The sequence below is a fragment of the Crocodylus siamensis genome, chromosome 4, assembly GCF_052110815.1.
Source record: "Crocodylus siamensis isolate JL-2025a chromosome 4, ASM5211081v1, whole genome shotgun sequence".
Taxonomy (NCBI): Eukaryota; Metazoa; Chordata; order Crocodylia; family Crocodylidae; genus Crocodylus; species Crocodylus siamensis.
Window position 1 is genome coordinate 144,858,107 of NC_143398.1, and position 24,995 is coordinate 144,883,101.

Genomic DNA, 24,995 nt, shown 5'->3' on the forward strand with positions numbered 1-24,995 from the left:
AGGGGCTGCCACCGCTTCCCCCCTCCCCCCCACACACTCCACATCTGGCTGCATGTCACCCCTCCATCCCCACTCCGCGTCCAGCCACCTGGGGTACACTTACTAAAAGAGGTTGAAAACCCCTCTTATTCAGATTCTCTTTCTAATAAAATAAGCCAACACTACCCAGAAATTTGAGTTCCTGCCTGGTTCAAAAGGTTAATAATATTAGAAGCATAGAAAATGATGGTTGGAAGGGACCCCAGGATGTCATCCAGTCCACCCCCCTGCTCAAAGCAACTGTTAGTTGCTGTAGCAGTGTTACTACCTAATCTGGATGTGAGAGCTGAGCTGTTCTGGTGTCCCCCTGCAGTCCCTGAGAGGTGAGTTTGAGCCCTTCTCTGCCATTCTGCCAGGAGCTGTTCCCTCTTCACCCGGCTTTTCCTTGGCAAGTGAGAGGTCACTGGGGCTGGGGAGTCCAAATGGGTCAAAACCGAGAGTTCATTACTTCCCTTGTGTGCTTTTCTTGTAGAAATGGGTGTACCCTAACCTTGTTAGTCCTATGGGCTGCTAGACTCTAAAGAGCATATGTCTATGGCCTGCCTACAAGAGCATATCAGCTGCAAACTGAGCTTCAAACACACAATTCTGTGTCTGTTGTCATCATGAAGCAATGAGCTGACAAAACACTTCATTTCTCACAGTTAAGGCTTTCCTATGGTGTCTTGTTGCCCATCCAATATTGTGTGTTGTGCACAGTTTAAAGATACTCCCACCTTTCAAAGCCAGGGAATGATGACTTGAGTTAGTTCAGTTTGAAACTTCTGAAAACTACAATGTACAGAATTTAGGAACTGTCCAAAACAAACTTAACACTTCCCTGTTTGAACAATAACCAGTACATGTACAGGACACATACCTGACCTATAGCTTTGCAACCCATGTTCCTCACACTCAGGGAACAGGGCACAGGACAGCAGCACCCCACAGTCTCTTCCTTGATGGAAACCTTGTATCTGGGGAACCTGAGTGAGCAGGAGCTCAGAACTGGCTTGAGAACTGTCATGGGTTATAGTACAGTGTTCTGATGGTCACTCCTAATGCAAGCAGGAAGTACAGCCCCTAATAACACAGGACACTTTGGGAGAAGCTGATTGCACTATGGGCCATGTTGTAATGATTAAAGTAAATCAAACCCTACAGCCTCCCGCCACAGAACAAGTTATTCTGCCTCCACAAGAGAAGCAGGGGTCATTCTCTGTATCTTCTGATATGGCAGCTGAAAATGGTAACATCCTGGAGAATCCTTGTGGTTTTTATGGAGTGAGTATACTGCTGGATCCACATATCTCTACGCGTTTGAACATCAAAGAGATTTTTCCTTTCCAAATCATTGATCCATCTAGTCTACTGATTGATTGGTCTGGATATCTCCTTCGCTCTCTGTCAGTCGGTGTTTATAAACAAAGAACATAATTTAGAAATAATGTTCTTTATAAAAAAAAGAACATTATTTTGCTCAAAGAGACTGTTTGAGCGATAAGCCGATAGTACAGTGAATGTGACATCAGAAGCGGAGTTGTCTCTCATATATGGTCACAGCCAGGGTTTGATAATTTCATTGGAGGTTTTGGTTGAGAAATATGTAAGATAAACCCTCTGGTAATGTCTAAAAAGGTGAAAGGGGTTTCTATTGGCTCCTCTCTGCAGCTGGTGCCAGCACCTGAATCTATATATTTCCTCCCCTGCTTTGTAGTCCCTGCCAGACACAGAGGAGCCTTGGCAGTGTGTGAGGTGAAGACAGGGTAGTGCCAGCAGAGGATAAGGGTCAGGATGGCAGTGAAAGAGCATCTCTTCACTCAAGGACTTTGGCTTCTTCTCCTTTCCCTTCAGACCAGCCTGGGTAAGTGCTTGTTTTAATGACTGAATTTGCTGGGGAAACTAGAACTAGAAAACATAGTTTAGTTCTATGAGAAATGGAGTTTATTTCACAAGTTGCTGAGGCAGAGGGCAGAAAGGCAATCAAGTTATAGTAATTTGCTCTAGTTGCCTCCCTTAATGACTGTGAGAGAAAACACATATTTGCACTAAATGCAATAGTTATGTTTAGTATTGCTTCTTGTGCAGACTGTATAAATCTTCACATTATTGCGATACAGTGAGCCCTAAGTTGTTTTTTTTGGGGGGGAGGCATTCAGTGTTTATAAAGAGCTTCAGTATTTATAAACCCTTGATAAACAATGAAGGCACAAGAAAACACAAATGGGCTTTCACACAAAACTCTAAATTTATCCCGGTGGTCAGTTCTGAATCTGCGTATGAACACTGAACAAATTCAGCATAATTTTAAATCATCCTGTTGTACCCTAGTTTTAAACTATGCAGAGAAAACTCCAGAAGGATTTAAATGATTCCTGTGTTACACACTGGATGTGCCTACATGTGCATTAGTTAATGCACTTTTACTAATGTGCATTAAATTTAATACTTTTAATGTGAGGTACTAAATAAATTCACATTAGGCTGCCCTAATACACAGTAGCGAAAGCTCATGCTTTGTTCATGACACTTAATTGTTCAGTAACCTATGCTACGGTGCATCAACGTATTTACATGGGTTTTTGTGCGATGCTTCAATAATGCACAGTGAAATAGTTTACCGTGCATTGAAGCACACATGTAGATATGCCCACTGAGTTGTTCCTTCGTACCCTGTGTTTGGAGCTTCCTGCTGTTTGTCACACTGTTACTCTGCAACTCAGGTATTAAGGGCTGAATCTCAGGATGGGAAATTTTGAAAACCTAGTTCTGTTGATGGGGACCAGTCTTAGTATCAGATCTGGAATTTACAGTCTACCAATAGTTCTGTGTACTCTGTGACTTTGATAGCTGAGATCTGGAGAAATGACATTATCTACAGTAATTTGTGTGAGGCTTACAACTACATTTCCCCATGAATTGACCCAGAATGTACTGGAGTTTGAGTTCATGATGACATTGGTTTTAATAAGAGAGAAAGATTTGAGTATATCATGAGAAATCCTGGTGACCAAACTGACTTTTCATGGACTGGCTTCATGAAGTCCTATTCTCTGCAAGGGAGTCTGGGTTATTCCTTTTAGGAATAATGGGCATAACTTGTTTCTTGCAGAGGGAGAAAATGGCTATATGGGTTCACTGTTGAGAGCATTCATAGGACTTCATAACAAAACTCCTTTTCTTTCTTTTAAAATGGTTTTGTGTCACTTCCCGAGGAAATTTGTTTCTGTCTTAAAATTCAAAGTTCAGCAGAGTTCGAGCATACATCTTAGTTGGATTAAAAGTGCTATCTTGGATATTTCTGCCACCTCTCCCCCAATGACAAAGCACTTACCAGATCTACCAGTTGACACAGAAGCATGGGCAAAGCCTAATTCCTTCCCCTATGTGGAGTCACTCTTGACTCCAGGCACAATTCTCTAGTGTTCAAAGGAGTCATTTGTGGGGTGAGATGCTACTCAACTTGAAGGATGTGAGATGTCATATGAAAGGCACAACTCAAAGCTGGAGTTGGTGATTCAGTTGTTCTGAGATCCTTCTAGATTTCCTGTTGTGAGATAGTTCAATTTCCGTGAAGGAAGTTATCATGTCACTTAACTTGTGTGCAGACTGTGGTTTTCTGTGTCCTAAGAACACATCTGAGATGCAGGTGACATCTCCTTAAGATGTAAGCTGAGAATTAATTGCACCAGCAGATGCACACAGCTCTGGAGCTGCCTGGGTACATAATGTGGTCCTTAAAATGAAGTTTACCTCTGTGGATGGCAGCACTCTGGTCTGTGAACCTATAAGCAGCTAAGATGAGTGTAGTTTAAGAACTGATTTATTTTTTATTCCATAACTCATTGGAGCTAATATTGGTATTCGGATTGCAAAATTCTCTTAACAGAGTATCCTGTTCCTTTCCCCAATTTGCTCCCTTGTTTGAATTCTTACTATATCCCAAAAACAGTAATTCAGAGCTGGCAATCTGGGGCCCAGTGTCCGTGATTTTTCCCTCCTGAGTGCCAGAAGGGTGGAGGTTTTTTAATAATATTTTGAATAACTTATTTGTGTATGCAAGTCTGATTCCATCAGTGTTAAGCCAAGACATGTCTTTCTTTCCACGGGTCTAATTAGAGCAGATTGGAATTTTTGTGTGGAAGTTTTTCCCAACAAACCACTTGATTATGCCCGAACTGTGGCTCTTCTCAGAAAATGCCTTTTTGTACAAAAGCATTAACTTTTCCCAAATAAATACTGGAATGATCATTTTCAATGTACTTTGAATTTAAATGTACAGTAAAAGCTGTGTTAACCAGCATTTAAGTAACTGGAGCACTCTATTAACTGGAATTTCTGGCAGGCTGGCCAGACATGGGGGGAAAGGGGGAAGGGGGGGGAGCTCGCACATGGCAGGCAGAGCTTGTGACCACCACTACCCACCACCCTGAGCTGCCACCACTCCACATGCCCCCCACTCTGTGTGCAGCTGCCACTACCCCGTCCCTTCCCACCCCCACTCCACATCTGGCCAACACCCCCCTGCCCTCAGGTAACTGGGATTTTTATATAACTGGCACCCCCTTTCCACTCATGTCAGATAACAAAGCTTTTACTGTATGTTAATTTATTATTTTAATTAAAGAGTAAGTTTTTTCATAAATTCATATATGTTAGGGGCTGGAAGGGACCTTACAAGATCATCGGTTCCAGCTCCACTGCACTTGGGCAGGAAAGACTGCTGGGGTCAGATGATCCCAGCAAGGTGGGCATCAAGACACTTTTGAAGATCAGCAGGGTGGGTTACGGTACCACTGCTGGGGGGAGTCTGTTCCAGACCCTTGGCACTCGACTTGTAAAGAAGGTTTTCCTTATGTCCAGTCTGAAGTGATGTTCAATCGGTTTGTACCCATTGTTTCTTGTCTTCCCCTAGGGTGCCTTGACAAACAGATGCTCCCCCAGGCCCTGATGTATGCTCCTAGTATACTTATAGGCTGCTGTCAGTTGACAATTTTCATTTAATTTCTGAATTTCAACTCAAAACAAACAGTATTGCTTAAAACAGCTGGTAACTTTCTATGGGAAATAATTATCTGGGAGAACTTTTTCAACCTATTTTATGTAGTGATATAAATTTATCACTGTAAACAGTTTGCCTTTAGACAATATTCAGCTTCATGTTCTTCCTCAACATCTCTAGAGTTGTGTAGTTGTTTGTGAAGGATTTCTGAGCAGCACTAGTCTGCCCATTATGAAGGCACTCGTGCTTTATGGCCCAATCTCTATCAATACTGAACCAGTAAACCAACATTCAAGCTCAGTTTGGACACATTATGGAATCATGGCGATCTCTCCTGTTTCTGCTTATGTTATTATGAAGGGATTGGCTAGGCTGCAGTACTGCAGAGAAAGAACTGGGGGTTACAGTGGACCATAAACTGAAGATGAGCAAAAAGTGCACTTGTTTCAAAAACAGCAACTAGTCTACTGGCTTATATTAACAGGAGTGCCTCCTGCAAAAATCAAGGGAAATTATTCTTCCACTCTATTTGGCACTAGTGAAGGCTCATCTGGAGTACTGTGTCCAGTTTGGGACCCCACACTTCAAGAACGATGTAGACAGATTGGAAAGAGTCCAGTGGAGAGCAGCAAAAAGAATTAGAACCTGGGAGGCATGTTATATGAGGAAAGGCTGAAAGAATTAGGATTATTTAGTCTGCAGAAGAGAAGGCTGACAGGGCCATGTTGCACAAGACACTTAATACTTGTGAATGCACCTAAAACTCCAGTGTTTGCTCCCTTCTCCCCTTCTTCCCCAACACCAGAGTGCTTCCCCCCTCCATCACCACCAACAGAGCCCCTCCACCACCCACCCCACCAACCATTAATAAAATACTTTCTTCCTTGTGCAAACTATTTACAGATGAGGTGCTGTGATTGTGTGTTTGGCCTCCTGGGGTGGGCAGCCCAGTGTTGGGGGCACCTAGGGTGTAGAATCCAGAAATAGGCAGTCAGCACCCCTGTCTCTGGCTATTCCCCCACAGGTGCACATACCGCTGTGAGCCTGGTGAATGGGGGCTCACCCAGGGGTGATGGTAGCTGGTGTTCCCCTGGCTTGGGTGGCTTCCCCTCCAACAGCCAGTGGCTAGGGTCAGCAGGTCCAGCACGTGATCCTGGCCCTAATGCAAGCAGCTCCAGGGGGCATGGGGCTCCTGGATGACTGGGATAAGAAAATGCCACAACCCTTCCATCCCTGCAGGGGGCTTCTCCAGGGAAGTGCCTCAGAGCCTGCCCTGTCCTGCAGCTGCTTTGTATCCCAAGCATGCCCCTTCTGCATGTGTCCTGGGGCATTGCATGAGGATCTGTTTATACATACCAAGGGATGTACAGCCCATTATGCCCTGCTGTTGCTGATTTCCATAGTGCCCCAGGCACATGTATACACCTGGCATGGGACTCTGAGCTTCTATGGTGCAGGGGCAAGCCCAAGCCCAGGCTGCCCTGCAACCTCTGCCACTGCTTGGAAGGCTAACTGTGGCTAAACTACACATCTGTGTCCCCTGCAGCCGAGGAGGACATTGCTGCTAGCATCAACACATTCCTTGGCATGTGAGGGACCCATGCCCACCCAGCTATGGGGGCACAGCCTGCTTAATAAAGTTTTGCACTGTTTCCTACCTGCATGCATGCTGTGTGGGGGGCTCCAGGGTTCAGAGGGAGCACACATGGGCCAGACAGTGATGGGGGGGCAGGGGCAGGGGCAGGGGCTGAAGCTGCGGCCAGGAGGGCCCTCCCCACAGGGCAGGGCTTACCACATGGCCAGGCTGGCATGCCTACTGGCTCCGGTGAGTTCTGGCTGGCAGCAGTGGCATGCAGCTCCAGGTAGACTTATCAAATGATGGATTGTGGTGTGGGTGCTTGGGAGGGTGTATCCTTCCACCCTACCTCCACGGGAGCATCTTGTACTGCTGGCAGGTAGTGGTGCCATGGCTAGCCACACCTCATGGCTGGGGCTGAGGCTGTGGAGATGTCAGGGCTGGTTCTGGCCTGGGTTCCCCAAGCTGCTGGTAGAGGCTGAGAGTAGGAAGCTTGGTGGGACAGGCTGCTGCTACCCTGAGGGGCCCTTCCCCAGCGATATATCACAGCAAGGGCTTGATCAGGCTGCCCATTCTGTAGTATACAACATGGCTGCAGCCTTGGTCCCAGGGCATGAGGATCTGTCAGCTTCTGCATAAAGGGAATGGTCTTGTGGGCACTCCCAACCCAACAGTTGTGATCGAAGATAGAAACCCATTGTGCTTACAAGGATTTGGCCTTTATGCAGCACTTCCATACTGACCAGTCGTGCCCATGCTCCCGCATCTGCCCTGACAGTCCCTCACAGACATGGGATTGGGGCACCCATCCCACATGAACTGTTGCTTCACTTCCATCTTGACCTACAGCACCATGAGGTTGCCAGTCTTTTCCTTTGACCAGCTGCAGCCCTGGGAGGTGGGTGAGGGGGAGGGAGGCGGGCATCAAGGCCTTTGTGCCAGCTCTCTGCATCTCTGTGTGGCTGTCCCTGTGCTGCCAGACCTGAGCAGTTGCCTACCTGCCTGCCCCACAGTACCTGCTGGTCTGAAGCAGGCATCTGGCAGTTTGCTGTGGGCAGCTGGAGCTGGCCCTGGTGGCCATGAGTTGCCTGCAGCTGAGCCCAGGTGATGGCTGGCCTGGCAGGAGCTTGCAGTGCCCTGCAGGCCTGGAAAATGAAGATCTGGCACCTGCATGACACTGCAGTGCCAGGCAGTGGTGCCAGGGTGCAGGCAGGCAGGCACAGTTGGTCTGTGACATGTGCAGAGGGACATAGTGGCCTACTGTGGCTTCCAGCTCCCTGCACGTGCCCCAGGGCTCTGAGTGCCTGCAGGCTTTTAAGTACCTGAGGCTGGAGCATGCACAGAGCAGGCCTCGGCCTGGGGCAGGAGAGACTCCCAGCTCTTGAGCCCTTGAGCTAGCCTGAGGCTGAACCCCTAGTGGCAGGGCTGACTGGGAGCAAATTTGCTGCTCCCAGTTGGCATCTATACATGCATCACTGCACAGTATCTACTCATGAGTAAATTTGCTACTTACATTTGCAAGTAGCAAATTTACTTACGAGTAGCAATTTTTACTGTGCACTATGTGTGTACATGTATAAATGTGCATGTTTATTGTGCAGTAAACTACAGTACTGCAGAGTAAGGTGTCTTGTGTGGACATGTCTAGCAAGTAACACATGTTGAGGTAACATCAGACTGCTCTGCAGATATAATACAATTGATTTCAGTCCTGGGGATGGGACTCACAATACGGTGATTGTCAGTCCCAGCCTCAGGACCACACAGGAGTCTGGAATCAGTTTCATTGGGTCCCAGGGTTGGGCCTAAAAAGCAGATGATTATCTTTCTTAGCCAGGGGATCACACCAGACTTTACAGCTGGCTCCAGTGTGGGGCCTTAGGCCAACAATGAGCTGCTTGTCAGTCCCAAGCCCTGTACTGTATCAGAGCTGGTTCAATTCTGGTCCGAACCCCAGCAACACAGGATAGCTGGTTCATGACAAGTTGGTGGTTTTATCTCAGGTGAAAATCCAGAAATTAATTTAACTCAAGCTAGATAGCACAGTTCCAAGATAAGCCTCACTTGAAGTAGCATGGTTTTAAGATGCCTCTGGGCACTTAGCAATTGTTAATAAGCTATCATCCTTCAAGGTTTAAATGCTCTTAACATGGTCTAATTGTAACATTTAAGCTTACCCTCAGTGTCAGGCTTTTGCAATCTTTATGGCTATACTTAGTCAAACAGGGAACAGGGTTACACATTACTTATGCTGTATGAAGATACTGGATAATTAAGGCATGTCTTAGGGAGGAAGTGGGAAGAGAAATAAAATTTGGAAATTACCTTTTTTCACATAACTCAGGATTTAGATCATCCCGAAATCTGGTCAGTCCTCACAGCCCTACACATATACTGCTCTTCACACCACCCTCTGTATCTGGTTTATGGCATATCTAGGGTTGGAGGACTTGCTTGGTTTTCTTTTGAATTCATGTTTCCATGGACAAACAATAAATTTGCCTGAGAAACTGAAAACAGGACTGACTCACCTGCTGAAGGCAGAAGGCTAAGCGACCTATATCAAGGGTTGTTGCAACTTACAGGGAGTGTTCTTCCAGTCCCGCTGCTGTAGGTTTGCCACTGAGTAAAATAAAGCAAATAGAAACCAAAAAGCCTTTACTCACCGGGTTCATCTACACATGCATTTGCTGCATGCATCTACACGTGCAGGTTTATGGAAGTAGATTTGCTGCCGGTGGCAATAGTCTGCTCCTGCCCTGGACAGCCCTGCACTGGCATCCTGCCACCACCAGGGGGAGCTCAAGGCTCTGGCCAAAGCTGTCTGCAGCTGGTGGCCATTTTTGAAAGGCAGCCTCTTATGATGCTTCTAGGTCACCATCTTTCTTGTCCCATAGCATCATGCAGAGCACGGGAACAGCATGTGATGACTCTGTTGCCACAGCCTTTGGTTCTGGGTCCACCCAGGCAGCCAAGACTGGTGGCTGCACATCATCCAGACCACTTAGGATGATGAGCAGTGGTTTAAGTCATTCTGGATGATCTGGACCAGCTCCAGGACCTCCTCGAGCAGGTCTGCCCACACCTGGAGTGACAGGATACCACCATGAGGTGGCCCCTCCCCACAGACTCCCATCTGTCCATTGCCTTGCTCAAGCTAGCCATGTCCATCAGCCTCTGCTACATCAGCCACCACTTCAGCATAGACATAGTGATCTCCAGGACATACTGGGACACCATGCTTCTCCAATGTAAGTGACGGCTCAGTGCGCAGTGTGGCGGGCCAGTAGGGGGCTCTCCTGCATTGAGCCGCGCACCTTCCTGCACCCGACCACCTTCCAGGCTCCAAATGCCTCCCTAGGGGCGCATTATGTCCTCTCCTAGTCATAGTTTCACAGGATTAATAGGATCAGAAGGGACCTGAGCAGATCATCAAGTCTGACCTCCTGCCATGGCAGGAAAGAGTACTGCAGTCAAACGACCCCAGCAAGGTGATTGTCAAGCCTTGTCTTAAAGACCCCCAGGGTAGGAGCCAGCACCACTTCGCTTGGAAGTTGGTTCCAGATCCTAGCCACCCTGACAGTAAAGTAGCGCCTCCTGATGTCTAATCTGAATTTACCCTCTGCCAGCTTGTGACTGTTATTTCTAGTCACTCCTGGTAGTGCGTGGGGAAACAGGGACTCCCCCAATGCCTGCTGGTCCCCTCTGACTTGTTTGTAAATGGCCACTAGATCCCCCTTCAGCCTTCTGTTATGGAGGCTGAACAGGTTCAGGTCCTGTAACCCCTCCTTGTAGGGCCTGCCCTGCTGCCTCCTGATCATGCAGGTGGCCCTCCTCTGGACCCTCTCCATGTTGTCCACATCTCTCTTGAAGTGAGGCGCCAAGAACTGGACGCAGTACTCCAACTGCAGCCTGACCAGTGCCACATAGAGGAGGAGGATCACCTCTTTTGGACCTGCTCGAGATGCATCTGTGGATGTATGACAAAGTGCGGTTGGCCTTCCTGACCATGTCCCCACACTATCAGCCCATGTTTATTTTGGCATCAATAATGACGCCAAGATCCTTTTCTGCCTCTGCATTGACAAGAAGGGAGTTCCCCAGCCTGTAGGTGTGCTGCTGGTTCTTCCCCCCAAGGTGCAGTACCTTGCACTTGTCAGTGTTGAATCCCATCCTATTCTTGTCCACCCACGCCTGTAACCTGTCTAGGTCCAATTGTAGCCTATTCCTTCCTTCTAACATGCCCACATCCCCCCACATCTTAGTGTCATCAGCAAATTTGAACAGGGTGCTTCTTACCCCCCCGTCCAAGTCACTGATGAAGATGTTGAACAGTGTGGGCCTGAGGACTGAGCCCTGAGGAACCCCACTGCCCACATCCCTCCAGGTCGAAAATGGCCCATCCACTACCACTCCTTGGGTGCAGCCCTCTAGCCAGTTGGTGACCCATTTGACTGTGTAGGTGTCGACACCAAAGTCCCCCAGTTTTTTAATGGGAACGGGGTGAGAGACAGTGTCGAAGGCCTTCTGGAAGTCCAGAAAGACTATGTCCACTGCATGATGACATTGCTTAGAACAATAGGGAATTTAAGCCCCCTACCCAGGTATGTGAGGCCAGTCATGGAGGCAGAGGGAGCAGGTTTCTCCCTCCCCCTGGACTGTATCCAGCTTAGGTTACAACTCAGGGTTACCTGAAGCAAATGGGATCAAAGGAGTCTGCCTTTTACAGTGACCATGGAAACCAAATTATCAAAGAGCAGAGTTTGGGGAGAGACAGAGATTTTGCCACACAGGGCAGGAGCTCCTGGCTGGTGGAGGTGCCACTGCACCTCAGCCTAGGCCCACAGGGAGGCCTACTGCTGGGTGGTGGGTGACTGCTGGGGGAAAATGGGGCTGACCAAGGGCAGGGCAGTGGATGGCATGAATATGACTTCCAGGGCTAGGACTGTGTCCTGTACATGGATCACCAGGGCAAGGATGGTGTCCAGTAGCTGGTTGTCCTCCTTTGTTGCCTCCACTGCCCTGGCCACCAGAACTACTGGCTGCTGCAGGGCCTCCATGTTTCTCTCTTCTAGGACCAGGAGTCTGGCCTCAAACTCCTGGTCTGATCAGTCTCACAGATTCATAGATTCACAGAAGTTTAGGGATAGAAGGGAACTTGTGAGATCATCAGGTCCAGCCCCACTGCTCTGGGCAGGAAAGACTGACTAAAATAACCCCAGCAAGGTGTGCGTCCACTCTCCTTTTGAAGATCACCAGGGTAGGTGCCTGCACCACCCCCACTGGGATTCTATTCCAGAGTCTGGTCACATGAACCATGAAAATGTTCTTCCTTATATCCTGACTGAAACCTTCTAGGAGTTTATGATCATTGCTCCTGGTTTTCCCCTGGGGTGCTTTAGTGAATAATTGTTCGCCTAGCTTCTGATGCCAACCCTTGATGTATTTGTAAGATGGCACCAAATCCCCCAAAGTCTCTCTTTTCTAGGCTGAACAGTCCCATATCTTTCAGCCTCTCCCTGTATGGCTTGTTCTTCAGGCCTCTAATAATATGAGTGATTCTTCTCTGGACTCTCTCAAGCTTTTCCACATCCTTCTTGAAGTGTGGGGCCCAGAACTGGATGCAGTACTACAGCTACAGCCTCACCAATGCCAAGTAGAGCAGGAGAAAGAACAACTTCTTTAGTTTTGCTTGAGATGCATCAGTTGATACATGCCGGCACATTGTTTGCTCTTTTAACTGTAGCATCACACTGCTGGCTCATACTCATTTTATGGTCAATTATGACCCCCAGGTCCCTTGCAGATGTGGTGCTAGCTAGAGTAGCACCACTGAGCTTGTGACTTTATTGTGGATTTTTCCTTTGCAGATGGAGCACTTTATACTTCTCAGTGTTGAGCAACATCTGGTTCTGGTCTGCCTATCTAACTAAGCTGTCTAGGTCTGCCTGGATCATCAGCCTACCCTGATGCATGGCTGCACTTCCCTAGAACTTAGTGTCATTGGTGAACTTTGCCAGTGTGCTTTTCACTCCACATCCAGATCACTTATGAAGATGATGTTGAAAAGCACTGGTCCAAGTACTGAATCCTGGGGGACCCCACTGACTACCTTCCTCCAGGTTCACACAGATCCACCTATTCGTACTCTCTGGGTCTGAGCCCACAGTCAGTTCCCCACCCATCTGACCATTGAATTGTTGAGCCCATAGTCCCTTAGTTTCACCTTGAGAGCCTCATGAGACACCAAGTCAAAGGCCTTCCTAAAGTCCAAGCAAATTACATCGATGTCATCTGCCTTATTCAGGTGGTGAGTAATTTGGTTGTAGAAAGAGATGAGATTAGTCAGACATGACCTACCTGTGAGAAAACTGTGCTGGCTGTCATTCAAAATTGTGCCTTTTGCTAGCTTTTGCAAATGGGCTCTTTGAGAAATTTTTCAAGGATTTTTCCTGCGATTGATGTCAGGCTGATCAGCATGTAGTTCCCTGGGTCCTCTCTCCTCCCCTTCTTAAATATGGGCACAACATTGGCTCTTTTCCAACCTTCTGAGACATCTCCTGAGCACCATGAATTATCGAAAAGGTTTGCCAGTGGTCCTGCGATGACTTTGGCTAGTTCATTCATCACTCTTGGATGGAGTTCATCAGGTCCTTCTGACTTATAGATATCCAGCCTCTATACCTGTTCTTTCACCAGCTCTATATTGACTGCTGGTAGGTGATCATGCCTACTGTGACTATTCTGTGTCATATTTGCATTTGGCAGGCTATCACTCTTAGACTGGTGGAATACAGAAGTGAACTACTCATTCAGGAATTCAGCTTTCTCCTTGGTGTCAGTGATAAGGTGTCCAGATGCAGTAGCAGTGGTCCCATGTTTCCAATGGTTTTCCTCCTGTTACCTGCATACCCATACAAGGACTTCTTATTGTCCTTGATTTTTGTTGCTAACCTGAATTTGGTCACCGCCTTTGAATTTCTAATCTGCCCCCTACAGGTGCAGGCCTATCTTACGTAGTTCTCCTGGCGACCGATTCCTAGCTTCCATCATTGGTAAGCCTCCCTTTTCTTTTTCAAAAGATCTGCGACTCCTCTATTGAGCCAAGATGACCTCCCAGCTCCTGTGCCACCTTTTTTGTGTACAGGTATGGACAACTTCTATGCACCAAGGATCAAGGATCATGTCCTCGGGGAACAACCGCTCTTCATCCACCCTCTTTCCCTGTGGTCCATGATCCTATAGGGCATTAGTCACTGAAGTCCTTTTATTACTGAAGTAAGATTTTTTTTAAAGTCAAGAATTTGTACCTTACTGAATGATTTCTCAGCTCTATTATGGACAATGAAAGTGATAGTGCCTAGGTTATCTTCTAACATCAGATCAGTCACCAGGTCATTCCCCTTGGCCAAAACTAAATTTAGGAGTGCATTTCCTTTGGTCAGTCTGTATTCTTCCTAAGAAAGGTAGAAGTCATTGATACAAGTCATAAATTTATGCAACTGGTCAGATCTGGCCAAGTGTTCTTCCCTGGAGATGTCTGGGTAGTTAAAGTAGCCCATGGCGACCATATCCTGTGCTCTCACAGCCTCTTTTAGTACTCTGGAGAATCCCAGAACTAACTCCTCATCTTGATTTGGAGGTCTGTAATATATTCCTGCAGTTAGGTGCCTTTCATCCCATCCCCCCACTCCGGGGAAGGGGGTCTCAAGTCACCCTTCCTTAGTGCCAATTTTGGCTTCCAAGAAGGTGTACTGTTCCTTTACATATAGTTACATATAGATTTATACTTCCACCCTTTTCCCCTATACAATCCCTCCTATGCAGAATGTAGCCCTCTATAGCTATGGTCCAATTGTGGATAGAGTCCCACCATGTCTCTGTTATTCCTCTGATATCGTAGTCCCTTCTGGAAAGCAAGAGGGCCAGTTCCTCCTGTTTGTTTCCCATGCTCCTGGCATTTGTTTACAGGACTTGAGCCCTCTGCTGGAGGTCCTTGGTTTCCTGTCACATTGAGCGAGCTCCAAGCCAGCTACCAACTGGTACCTCTACCCTATAACCAGTTGCAGGTCCACAGAGCCAGGAGAAAGAGCTTATTTGGGAGAGTGTAATATTTTTGTGATAAGATACTCTGTACCAGGGGATTCTGCACTGCCTGGCCTCATCAGGGGTTGTGAATGCATGGGTGCCCACGGTCTGCCCATGGACCATGGTAAGTCAGCTAGGCAGGCCTTGGTCCAAGTGGCTTCCAGCTGAATCCCCTGATCCTACTCACTCTGCATGGGCTGGTGGGCCACTGGGTGCTGGACCCAGGCAGCCTGCCTCCCCTGCCCTGTCCCAAGGCTGAGATAGGCCAGGCTCCTGGCAGCACATGCTGCCATGGCTTTAGAGCCACTCCCCAAACCTTCGCCTCCTGCAGGCCAGCCTGTTCTCCTGGGCAGGGCTGAGCACATGGAACTGGCAGGAGCCATTGTAGGAGGTAAAGGGCAGGGAGCATGGTTGGACAAGACCCTGGAAGACTGAGGGGTCCTCCCTCAGTGACATGTCACCTGGCAGGTGTCAGGTCACATTGGAGCCTTGAGCAGGTCAACTGTGCTCAGATAGGTGGCACAGTTCAGGCCAGGGTCCCAGGTCACAAGAATGTCATCCAGCTGCTGCATAAAGGACATGGAATTGTGAGAAGACCATCAGTTGTTGTTGATGACAGTGACCCACTACACCCACAAGGCTTTGCCTTTTATGCAGTACTGATATACCAACCAGTTGTGCCCACACTTTCGCATGAGCTCTTGTAGATGTGCATTTTAGAGCTCCCACTTCATGCAATTTGGCTGAGGAATTCAGCCTCTCCCCACAATGTGACAAGGTCTGTAGTCTCCTCCTGGGACCAGTTGGCCCTCGGATGTGGTGTGTGGCATCAGGAAGGACACCAACATGGCTCCCTCAATGGCTCACTGCACCTCCACATGACTGTCCCCTCTGGGGAGATACCTGAAGCACCCAGGGCAGAGGTACAGTGTGGGACAGGTAGATGTGCAGGGGTCAGCTGGAGTGGAACCCAGTGGCCAGAGGTTGGTGCCTGTCCCTGGTGGGATTCACCCCCTCCCCACCCCCCGCCCCTGCTTAAAGGAGAATTTCCTGTTAAACTTGCAAACTACTGAATAAAATCCAAAAGTAGAAAACCAAGTTTTTCCAGCGTGGTGCTTCCTGCAGGTACTTCCTCGGGTAACAATCACTTCCTCCCTATTTTATTTCTTTAAGATCCAAGTTGTGGCAGGCAGGAAACATGAGGATAGAGGGGGTACTCCACGGACACGCTGACACAAACAATAGTCCTCCTAATAAACTGTAGCTCAGAGTTATCTTTGAAATGCTGGATGTGCAGACAGAACATGCCACCCTTTTTGCAGGAAATGATGATGGAACCCACAGTAATATGGCAATGAACTCTTGCACCAAAGAGAGAGATTGAGTCAGAGGAGTGTGAAATCAGTAGGGAGACAGCATTAATGGAAAGCTGGAGATGCAACAATATGGGTCACTGTGGGACTGTACTTGACATGGAATCGTAACATTGACAGTACATACAAGTTGTACCAGCTCATCTGCTCTTTCCCCTGCCACTCAGCTAAGGGCAACCCAGTGCATGTGGTGCTGTGAAGTATGTGGATGAGGTTTGCTCAGCCAAATAATTCATTTGATTTCACTCTGGTTTGCCCCTGGCTTGTTGCTCTTGTTGTTTTTTAAATAACGCTTTGTTTATAGAAACAACTGTGGTGGGGGATTCCAGGCAATCCTCACTATACAGTCAAATGTTTTTAGAAGAGAAGCTGGTTAGAAAGGAGTTTCTAGTAGTTTATTCAGCATAGGCCACCAGGTATGGGCAGGGTATCCCATGTGAGAAGTATGCAACAAGATCACACATATAAGCCCCTGGAACTGAGGAGCTGGGGCAGAGGCCCGGTGGGACCTCTTTTTTGGTCTGTATACATGGAGAAGATTGCAAAGATGGAGGGGCTGGAGGTGATGAGGTATGAGAGTTCTGGTGCTGTGAAATATTCAGTGTGCATGGTGTACAGCATCAACCCACCAAAATATCTGTGAAAGAAGGATGCTGTCCTTGCCTCCCCAATGCCAGGCCTGGGGGGGGGGGGGGAGGGGGCAGCAGGGCTTAGACCTCAGGGTGCTTGTGCAATACTGCCCAGGTCAGAGGGGAAACTGAACAACAGCACTGGAGCTCAGCACTCTCTGTAACCCTGCTCTGTGTCTCTATTTGCAGGTGCTGATGAGCTGAGGCTGGTGAATGGAGGAAGTCCTTGTGCTGGGAGAGTGGAGGTTAAACATAATGATGTCTGGGGAGGAGTATGTGATAAGAGCTGGAACTGGAAAAGTGCTGAGGTTGTTTGTAGGCAGCTGAGATGTGGATCTCCTGCCCATGTTCCTGCCTTTCACCATTTTGGGCTAGGAGGTATAGGATTTTGGCTTGCTGCTCTTGTGTGTCATGGAAATGAATCAGCTATCTGGAAATGCAAACATGAAGGATGGGGGAAAGGAAAATGTTTTCGGTCTCACCTTGACCCTGGAGTAATCTGCACAGGTGAGAATTCCACCAACCTTCCCCTTGTAGATGAATTCTCATGAGAAAGATGACACTTTCTGGGTCTAGTTTCTGCATTGAGTCCCACATGGAGCTGCCCAGACCTTGCTTGAGCTCCCCAAGGTAAACAGGGCATACTGAGGACCAGTGGGGTTTCATCCAGGACTGTTTCCAAAGGGGGGAACTGAGGCTGGATGTCTGTGCTGCTGTTGCAGGTGTCCATGTATAGCAGCACAAAGGTCATGCAGAGGCAGCATCCAGGAGCAATGTCTTGATGCATTCCTCCCTGTATGTGCCCCCCTGCAGGGGCTGAGCCCAGTTTGTGGGCATGTGCTCTTCTAGGGCAGCGCAAGTAGGGTGTAGTAGGCTGCCCTTCCATAGGGGTGTGCATTGTGTGAAGCACTGCAATAAGTGGGTGTCCTGGGCCAGTCTAATCGTTGACCCACCTGCTTGTCTTAGGGCTAGCTGCCTGCCCACTTTGCCCACCACACCTTGACGTTAATACTTATATTATGTTAATCAGGTGGGAAGCTACCCATTTGCCTGCCCTGGTGCTAAGGGCCTATGTACACAGCTCCAGTCACCTCTGTACTGTGTCCCATACCTCACAGATGTTTCTCCAGTGCTTCACATTGGGACCCAAGCTGTGGACACAAAGGACTCTCAGTCCTTATTGGAGGTCATGGTCCCAGAGCCTTCACACCAGGTTATTTCTTTACGCATTCTTTGGGCCCCAGGCCCCACACACTGGGCTCCAAGCCCCACATACTGGGATCAGAGCTCCAAGTTTTGTCCCCTTGCCCCCCCCCAGGGCTATCTCCTTATCCCTTTGCCTGGGAGCTTTGCTAATAGCTCCCCAAGGCTCAGGGTCCCACCACCCTGGAGCTTACTTTAGCTCCTATGGGCAGCCTTAGAGCTCAACTGTGAGTCTGGATGCTGCCATGGGTCCCTCCATTTGACCTGGGCCCTGCCTCAGTACTCACAATGAGTCTGGGCTCCCCCTGCACGGTCCTCCTACTACCTAGGGATGTGGGGCTGAGGTTAGAAGGCACCCCATACTTGCCTTTCAATGGGTAGATGACTGGCCCAGCATTTCTGGGTAGCTGCCTCACCACAGGTAGCTCCACCAGGCCACACTTCCCCAGCAGGATGCAGTTTTCAGTCATGCCCAGGACAGTGGGGCCTCCTCCTTCTCCATAACCCCAGCCCTTACCTCCAAAGATGTTCCATGAGCAGCAGCTCAGCAGAATGTTGTTCTTCAGCTGCAGCAGCAGACTGCTGCTCTTGCTGTTCAGGGCCCTGTTACCCAAACATGCAGTGGTGCCTAATTGGGACTGCGAGCAGCTGCCGGCTTCCTGGGTACTGCTCAGGCCCCTGCAAGTAGCATAGCATACCCTGTGCTCTTTTACATATCTTTCTCCCCTGAACTCCACTTACTAGGGAAGGGGTCTCCATCCCGGCTGGTTCTGAAGTTCTCAGCCAATGAATCAATGTAACAAGTGGGTGTCCTTGGTGTCACATGCCAGCTGGCCACTGTGAGCATATCAATTTAGTTGCAGACTGACTGGGTGCTGCAACTGAATCAGCCACTGGGCTGTTTGGTTCTGGATCAAGGAGGCAGAGTTGGGAGTGAAGCAAAGGCAAATTTATTATAGCTTACAGACACAACAGTTAACAGAAAGATAAATATAATAAGCAAATAATGCAATATTAAAGAGATAATAGACAGATGGATTAATCTGTCGGAGGCCAACTGGGCACTGCAAGGGTATCAGCCACTGGGCTGTTTAAAACAACAGATAGACAGACATGGGTTGACAATTTATCGATAGTCCCTCGATGCTAGGTGCGTGCCAAGTGATTTCAGCAAAGTCAGGGGGCCCCGATCGACACTATTGGAGGGATTATTGGTGAAGATCCCTTGATCAGGATCTGATCCTCACTCCCACTGGGAGCTCGGAGTCTGGGCTTGGAATAATAATGACTGTTCTGTTCCCGCCTTCCTGCTGGTCACCTGATGCATGAGCTTTTTATACCTAGTCTTATGCTAATCTGTTGACTTTAGAGCCACTCACAATCTTGCCCTATAGCTGTTACCCTGTGGGATTGAAAGGTGTTAAAATTATCATAAAAGTTTACTACCCAAACTCAGGTTTATTAAATAAGCAAATTACAATGTGGCATTTTTAGATTTTAAATTAACATTACTCAACCCTTTTAGATTTCTCTGAATATGCTTTCTTGAGATGTGTTTTCCTGGAATGTGCTGGTTGTGCTAGGCAGTTGGATCCAGTTTTTATCATCAAGGCTGAACCTGAGCAAAAACCATTAGGTCAGCTAATGTTACAGCTATAGCTTCACCTTTGAGGCTCAGTCAGTTCCACAAACAGTTAGTTTTATCATTTTGGTTAAACTTATGACAGGCAAGTTACATTTGCAGGTTACAAACTTACAAGCTTTATATTAGGCAAAAATTCCAAATGCCTCTAAGAAGCACGTATTTATTGCTATTAATCTCTTTGGTTCTGGCCGTCATCCCTCGGTCAGTCTAATTTTTGGCCTACTCACTTGTCTCAGGGCTAACCACTAAGCTCACCATGCCTTGACATTAATAATTGTATGATGTTAATCAGGTGGGAGGCTACCCATTTGCCTGCCTTGGTGCCAAGGGCCTATGTATAAGCATCCTGCTCTCAGCCCCAAATCAAAAGGCATCTGGAGTCATTTGTCCTTCCTACCCCCTCCCTTAGCAGCAGCAGCAGATGTAACCCATGCTTGTGGCTGCTGCAACTGTCAGAGGATCTTTCTGCCAAGCTCCCCAGAGCAATAGGAGAGGAGCCCTGAGCTCGAATTTGGTGGGGGGAAGGTGGACAAAAGAGCAGGTGGTAGGTGCAGGGGCAAAAATAAGCTCATTTAACCCTTTTTCTGCCCTCCTTGCCCAAAACCTTGTAAGCTGAGGTAGGGAAATCCTGCATGGGGTGGAATTCTGTTCTGTTTTGGTCACCTAAGTAGCTACTTTTTGGTCAGGACATTTTTGGCATCTATCTGCTCCTGGGGAATTCTCTTCTCAGACACATATGGAACACTACATAGTCATCCAGACTGGCAACCAAAACACATTGAGAAAGTGCACATCCCTTCCTTCTCCCCCCCTCCCCCCCAATATCTGATGGTCTTGGGCACTCACCTGGGTTCTAGAACCCCTCACACAACTTGGATCCATCTTACTTCCAGGCATAGGTCTCTAGAACCCCCACACCACAGGGCAGCCATTTTCTACTCTCTCCTCTGATGCTCCTTTTAAAGCTGGCCCCATGAGCAGCAATAAGAGGAAGATGTGTAGATTATACGTGGTGCAAGGAAAAGAGAGCATGCTAAATGTTTCACAGAATCATAGAAGTCGGGTCAGAAGGGACCTTATAGATCTTCAAGTCCAACCCCCTGCCAGGGCAGGAGAAAAAACTGGGCTCAAATGATCCCAGCCAGGTAGGCATCAAGCCTCTTCTTAAAGACCCCCAGGGTAGGAGCCAGCACCACTTCCCTTGGAAGTTGGTTCCAGATCCTAGCTGCCCTCACTGTGAAGTAGTTATTATGGATGTCTAATCTAAACCTACTCTCCAACAACTTGTGGCCGTTATTCCTTCTTATGCCAGGGGGTGCTAGGGGAAACAAGGTCTCTCCCAAACCCTTCTGGTCCCCCCTAGTGAGTTTATAGACTGTCACCAGGTCCCCCCTCAGCCTTCTCTTGTGAAGGCTGATCAGGTTCAGGTCCTGCAGTCTCTCATTGTAGGGTCTGCCCTGTTGTCCCCAAATCATGTGGGTGGCCCTCCTCTGGATCCTCTCCATGCTGTCGACATCCCTCTTGAAGTGGGGCGCACAGAACTGGACACAGTACTCCAGCTGTGGCCTGACCAGTGTTGCATAGAGGGGGAAAGATCACCTCCTTGTCCCTGCCAAAGATGCATCTGTGGATGCACGACAAGGTGATGTTAGTCCTTCCAACCATGACCTCTCATTGTTGGCCCATGTTCATCTTGGAGTCCCTTTCTGCCTCCGTGCTCTCCGTGTTTGTGGCCCTGGAAATTGGCTGCTGCCCTGGAAAGGATGGAGGCCTTCCAGCTTTTCCAGCCTAATTCCTTGCTCCCAGGGAAGCAGGAAAGACCTACCCATGAACTTTAGTATGGAGCCAGGGCTGATACTGACAGTGGAGGGTTGGTACAGTAGAGGCGTCCCTTACAGATGTCATGGATGGATAAGGACTGAAAATTGCTCACATTATCTCCATGGAACCAATGGTTGGGGAACACGTGTTACTTAATGTGGTCTAGAGATACTCTTTGTGCAAAAAGTTCTAAATTGCCTATGATATGATTGTACTTCTGTTGCTTAAATGTGGGGACATTTGCATTTTAAGTTCAGTTAACACCTCGTAAGTGTCCTGTGTGACAAGGTCTCTACATCCTTTCCCCCCATAACTAGATTAGTGGCTCAGCTTCAACAGGAGGACTGGTGAAGGGAAAAAGAAAAGAAACAAAAAAAGATCTTTACAAACAGAAATGTGCTTGCATATAATCCCTGTGGGGATGCCAGAGGGTATGGACTGTTAGTGTAGCTACCACTGACCAGTGATTTGGGCCATTAATTTTCAAAGTCCCACCACTCATAATTTCCCCTTTGTTGACTTTCTAGGACACATTCAGCCCCGGCTGGTTGGAGGGGACAATGTCTGTTCAGGACGCGTGGAGATAATGCATGGTGACACTTGGAAAACAGTGTGTGATTCACAATTTGATCTCAAAGCTGCCAGTGTTCTCTGTAAGGAGTTAAACTGTGGAGCAGCTTTATCTGTCCCAGGAGGAGCTCACTTTGGAGAAGGACATGGGCTGATCTGGACTGAACAGCTGCAGTGTGCAGGGAAGGAGACTAGCTTATTTTCCTGCCCCAGGACATTGCAAGTGAATCAGACATGCTCACGTGCCAATGATGCCAGCACCATATGCTCATGTAAGTCTAGTACAATGTGCTTAAAATAATGCTATTCTGCATTATTGATTGGGGTGCAGCAAGAACATGTTCTAACTGAGTAAAGGGTAAGGACAGTAAGGTTGGGGTGAGCTTCTAATATAACTCAAACAATCCAAGACAAGGAGAAAGGGATCAAATTCCACATGACTTCCCATTCTTTAACAATTTGGTGCAAAAAGTTACACATGGGCTTCCTCTCTAAATACCCTCTCCATTTCCTGCAGGGTTCACAGGGTTCAGGCTGGTGAACGGCAGCACACGGTGCTCAGGGAGAGTGGAGGTCCAGGTGCTCGGTGCCTGGGGCACCCTCTGTGACTTGCGCTGGGATTTATCTGATGCCAATGTCCTCTGTCGTCAGCTCAACTGTGGAGTTGCTGTGTCTGCTCCACAAGGAGGGCATTTTGGGAAAGGAAACAACTCTGTCTGGGGATACAAGTTTCACTGTAATGGTACAGAACCGCATTTGGGACTTTGCCCTGTTACTGCCCTGGGGGCCTCTCAATGCTCACATCACCAGGATGCCAGTGTAATTTGCTCAGGTAAGTGCAGGAGCACTGCAGAGTTAGTTACACCTGCCTCTCAGGATATGTGCTAAAGTGTGTGCTACAAGTTAAACTAACAGGAGTAACATTGTCATAAAACAATAGCTGTCACCTGAAATAGCCCAGGATTGTTCAGTAAAAACCTAAGCTACTTTGTAGTGAGTGCAGCAGAGCAGTGGTAGAACTCTGTGCCTGGTGCTTTCCCAAATGTCACAAATGTTCCTAAATATCTCCATTGCTCTCTATTAGGGCTGTGTGAAATTTCACTAGCTATTTTGATTCGACACTGTTTCCACTCATTTTGAGCTTGAAACAACAAAATCAAATCAAAGCGGAGGGCTTCAAAACAGCCTCAAAACAAAATGAGGCTAGTCGAAACATTTTGAAAGTTTCAAAACATTTTGATTTTTGAAGCAGCCAGGTGGTGGGAGACAGGAGAGAACCAGGACTGTGCTCCCAGTGGCTCCACAGCCCCATGGGGCTCAGCCAGGAGTGCAGCCCTAGCTCTCCCCGCCTCCCATGGCCAGGCTGTGAGAAGCTGATCAGAGCACAGGGAAAGGGAACTCAGTCAGCCTGGGCTCAGTTCCCCTCCCCAGCACTGTGACAGGGCTGGGGAAGGCAACTCAGCTCATCTGGGCTGAGTTCCCATCCCCAGCACTAGGATGGGCTGAGTTCCCTTGCCCAGCTCAATTGATTGTAGCTCTGGGAAGGGCCACTGAGCAATTGGGCTCAGCTCCCTTCCCCAGCTCCCCAGCCCCAGGTGGCAGCACCTGGCTTCCCTCCCTCATCTGGTAGGCAGATGGGGGCCTGCAGCCCTAGGAGGACTGGCACAGCCCCCTCAGCCCTCCCAGGGTTGCAGGCCCCATCTGCCTGCCAGATGAGAGAGGCTGATTTGACCTTCCCCATTATAACGTATGGGTGAAATGTCAAAACAGTGTCACTGTTTTGACAAAAAGACATGGCACAATGGTTTCAAATTGAAACAAAATTCAAAATGAAACCCTGTTCCACCAAAACCGCGAAACTCAAGTCGACATGGAATGGTGCCGTTCTCACAGCCCTACTTTCTATACCATTAAACTTCTAATGTTAGGAATAACTCATAAAGACACTCATATTTTGGCTTAACAACCTTTTCTTTTGAAAAAATGCAAAAATATTTTCCTCTTTTCCGTTGTGTTTCTAATGGTTTTGTTTTTTGGTTTTGTTTTGTTTTTGTTGGTTTTTTAGTTTTCCTGTTTGTTTGTTTTTTCTATTTGTTTCATCTCAGAATTCCAGGTTATTGTTTCTGCTTCCAAATTTGAAGAGGAAAATCAGCATCTTTCATTCTGTGCATTTCACAGAATAAACAATATCATTTTGACTAACTGTTTTACTGACCTAAGGAAAAGAAAAGAAAAACAAAACAAAAGAAAGTTAAAATAATATGTTTGGTTACAAAATCTCTTTGTTCTTATAATGTTTCTGCTATCCTTTCTCTGCCCCTGCACCAGAGCTCATCTTTCTTGAACACAGGTGACCAGAATTGGACACTATATTCCAAATGAGGTCTGACCAAAGCCTTTTAAATATACCATTTGCACTTGTCTATCTCTTCTAGAAATTCATAGTGCCTATCATAGTTGGATACATCCAAATTCATAGAAATTCATAGTTGGATACATCCAATGATTGCACTTGCCTTTCTCATTGCTACATTGCATTGATGGCTCAGAGTCATGCTGAGATCACCTAGGATACCCAAATCACCTCAACTCAGTTCAAATCCTTGAGTTTGCATCTTGTAGTAGAAATTCTTGCCATTAGTTCCCAAGTGCATCCTGCATTCTGGGCTAGTAAGTTTAATCCTGCTGTACTTTGGTTCTCAAAGTCTTCCAACATCCTTTCTTTGTGACAATCAAATCCTCTTGGGTGGATGTGTCACCAGCAAATCTCATCAGTGTACCCCCACTTTGTGTTCCAAGATTGTAAGTGGAAATACGTTAGACAAGAGTCTGGGGAAACTGTAGAAGTGATTTCCCTTGACCATGGCATTTCCCTGATTAAAACTACCCATTGTCATCTTCCCTTAAAAACTTAAAACTTTTGTGTAGTAAGCTTCTTCTTCACTGGAGCTTACTGTTTCCTCTGTGATCTGTCTTTCTCTAGAGACAATCAATTATTTTATTATAGAAAGGTATCAGGTTGGTCTGGTCTCATCTGCCTTTGGTAAATTCAACTTGCATATCTCCCTAT

General features: G+C 47.6%; 1 protein-coding gene across 1 annotated transcript in view; it reads left to right on the forward strand.

Annotated features, from left to right (window-relative positions):
• LOC149866697 (scavenger receptor cysteine-rich type 1 protein M130-like) overlaps positions 1 to 24,995 on the forward strand; it is a 242,908-nt gene that overhangs the window by 202,838 nt on the left and 15,075 nt on the right. The window contains exons 8-10 of the mRNA XM_090041645.1: positions 16,876 to 17,193; positions 21,883 to 22,197; positions 22,443 to 22,757. Of these exons, the coding sequence (XP_089897771.1) occupies positions 16,876 to 17,193; positions 21,883 to 22,197; positions 22,443 to 22,757 (948 nt within the window). The remainder of the gene's footprint in view (positions 1 to 16,875; positions 17,194 to 21,882; positions 22,198 to 22,442; positions 22,758 to 24,995) is intronic.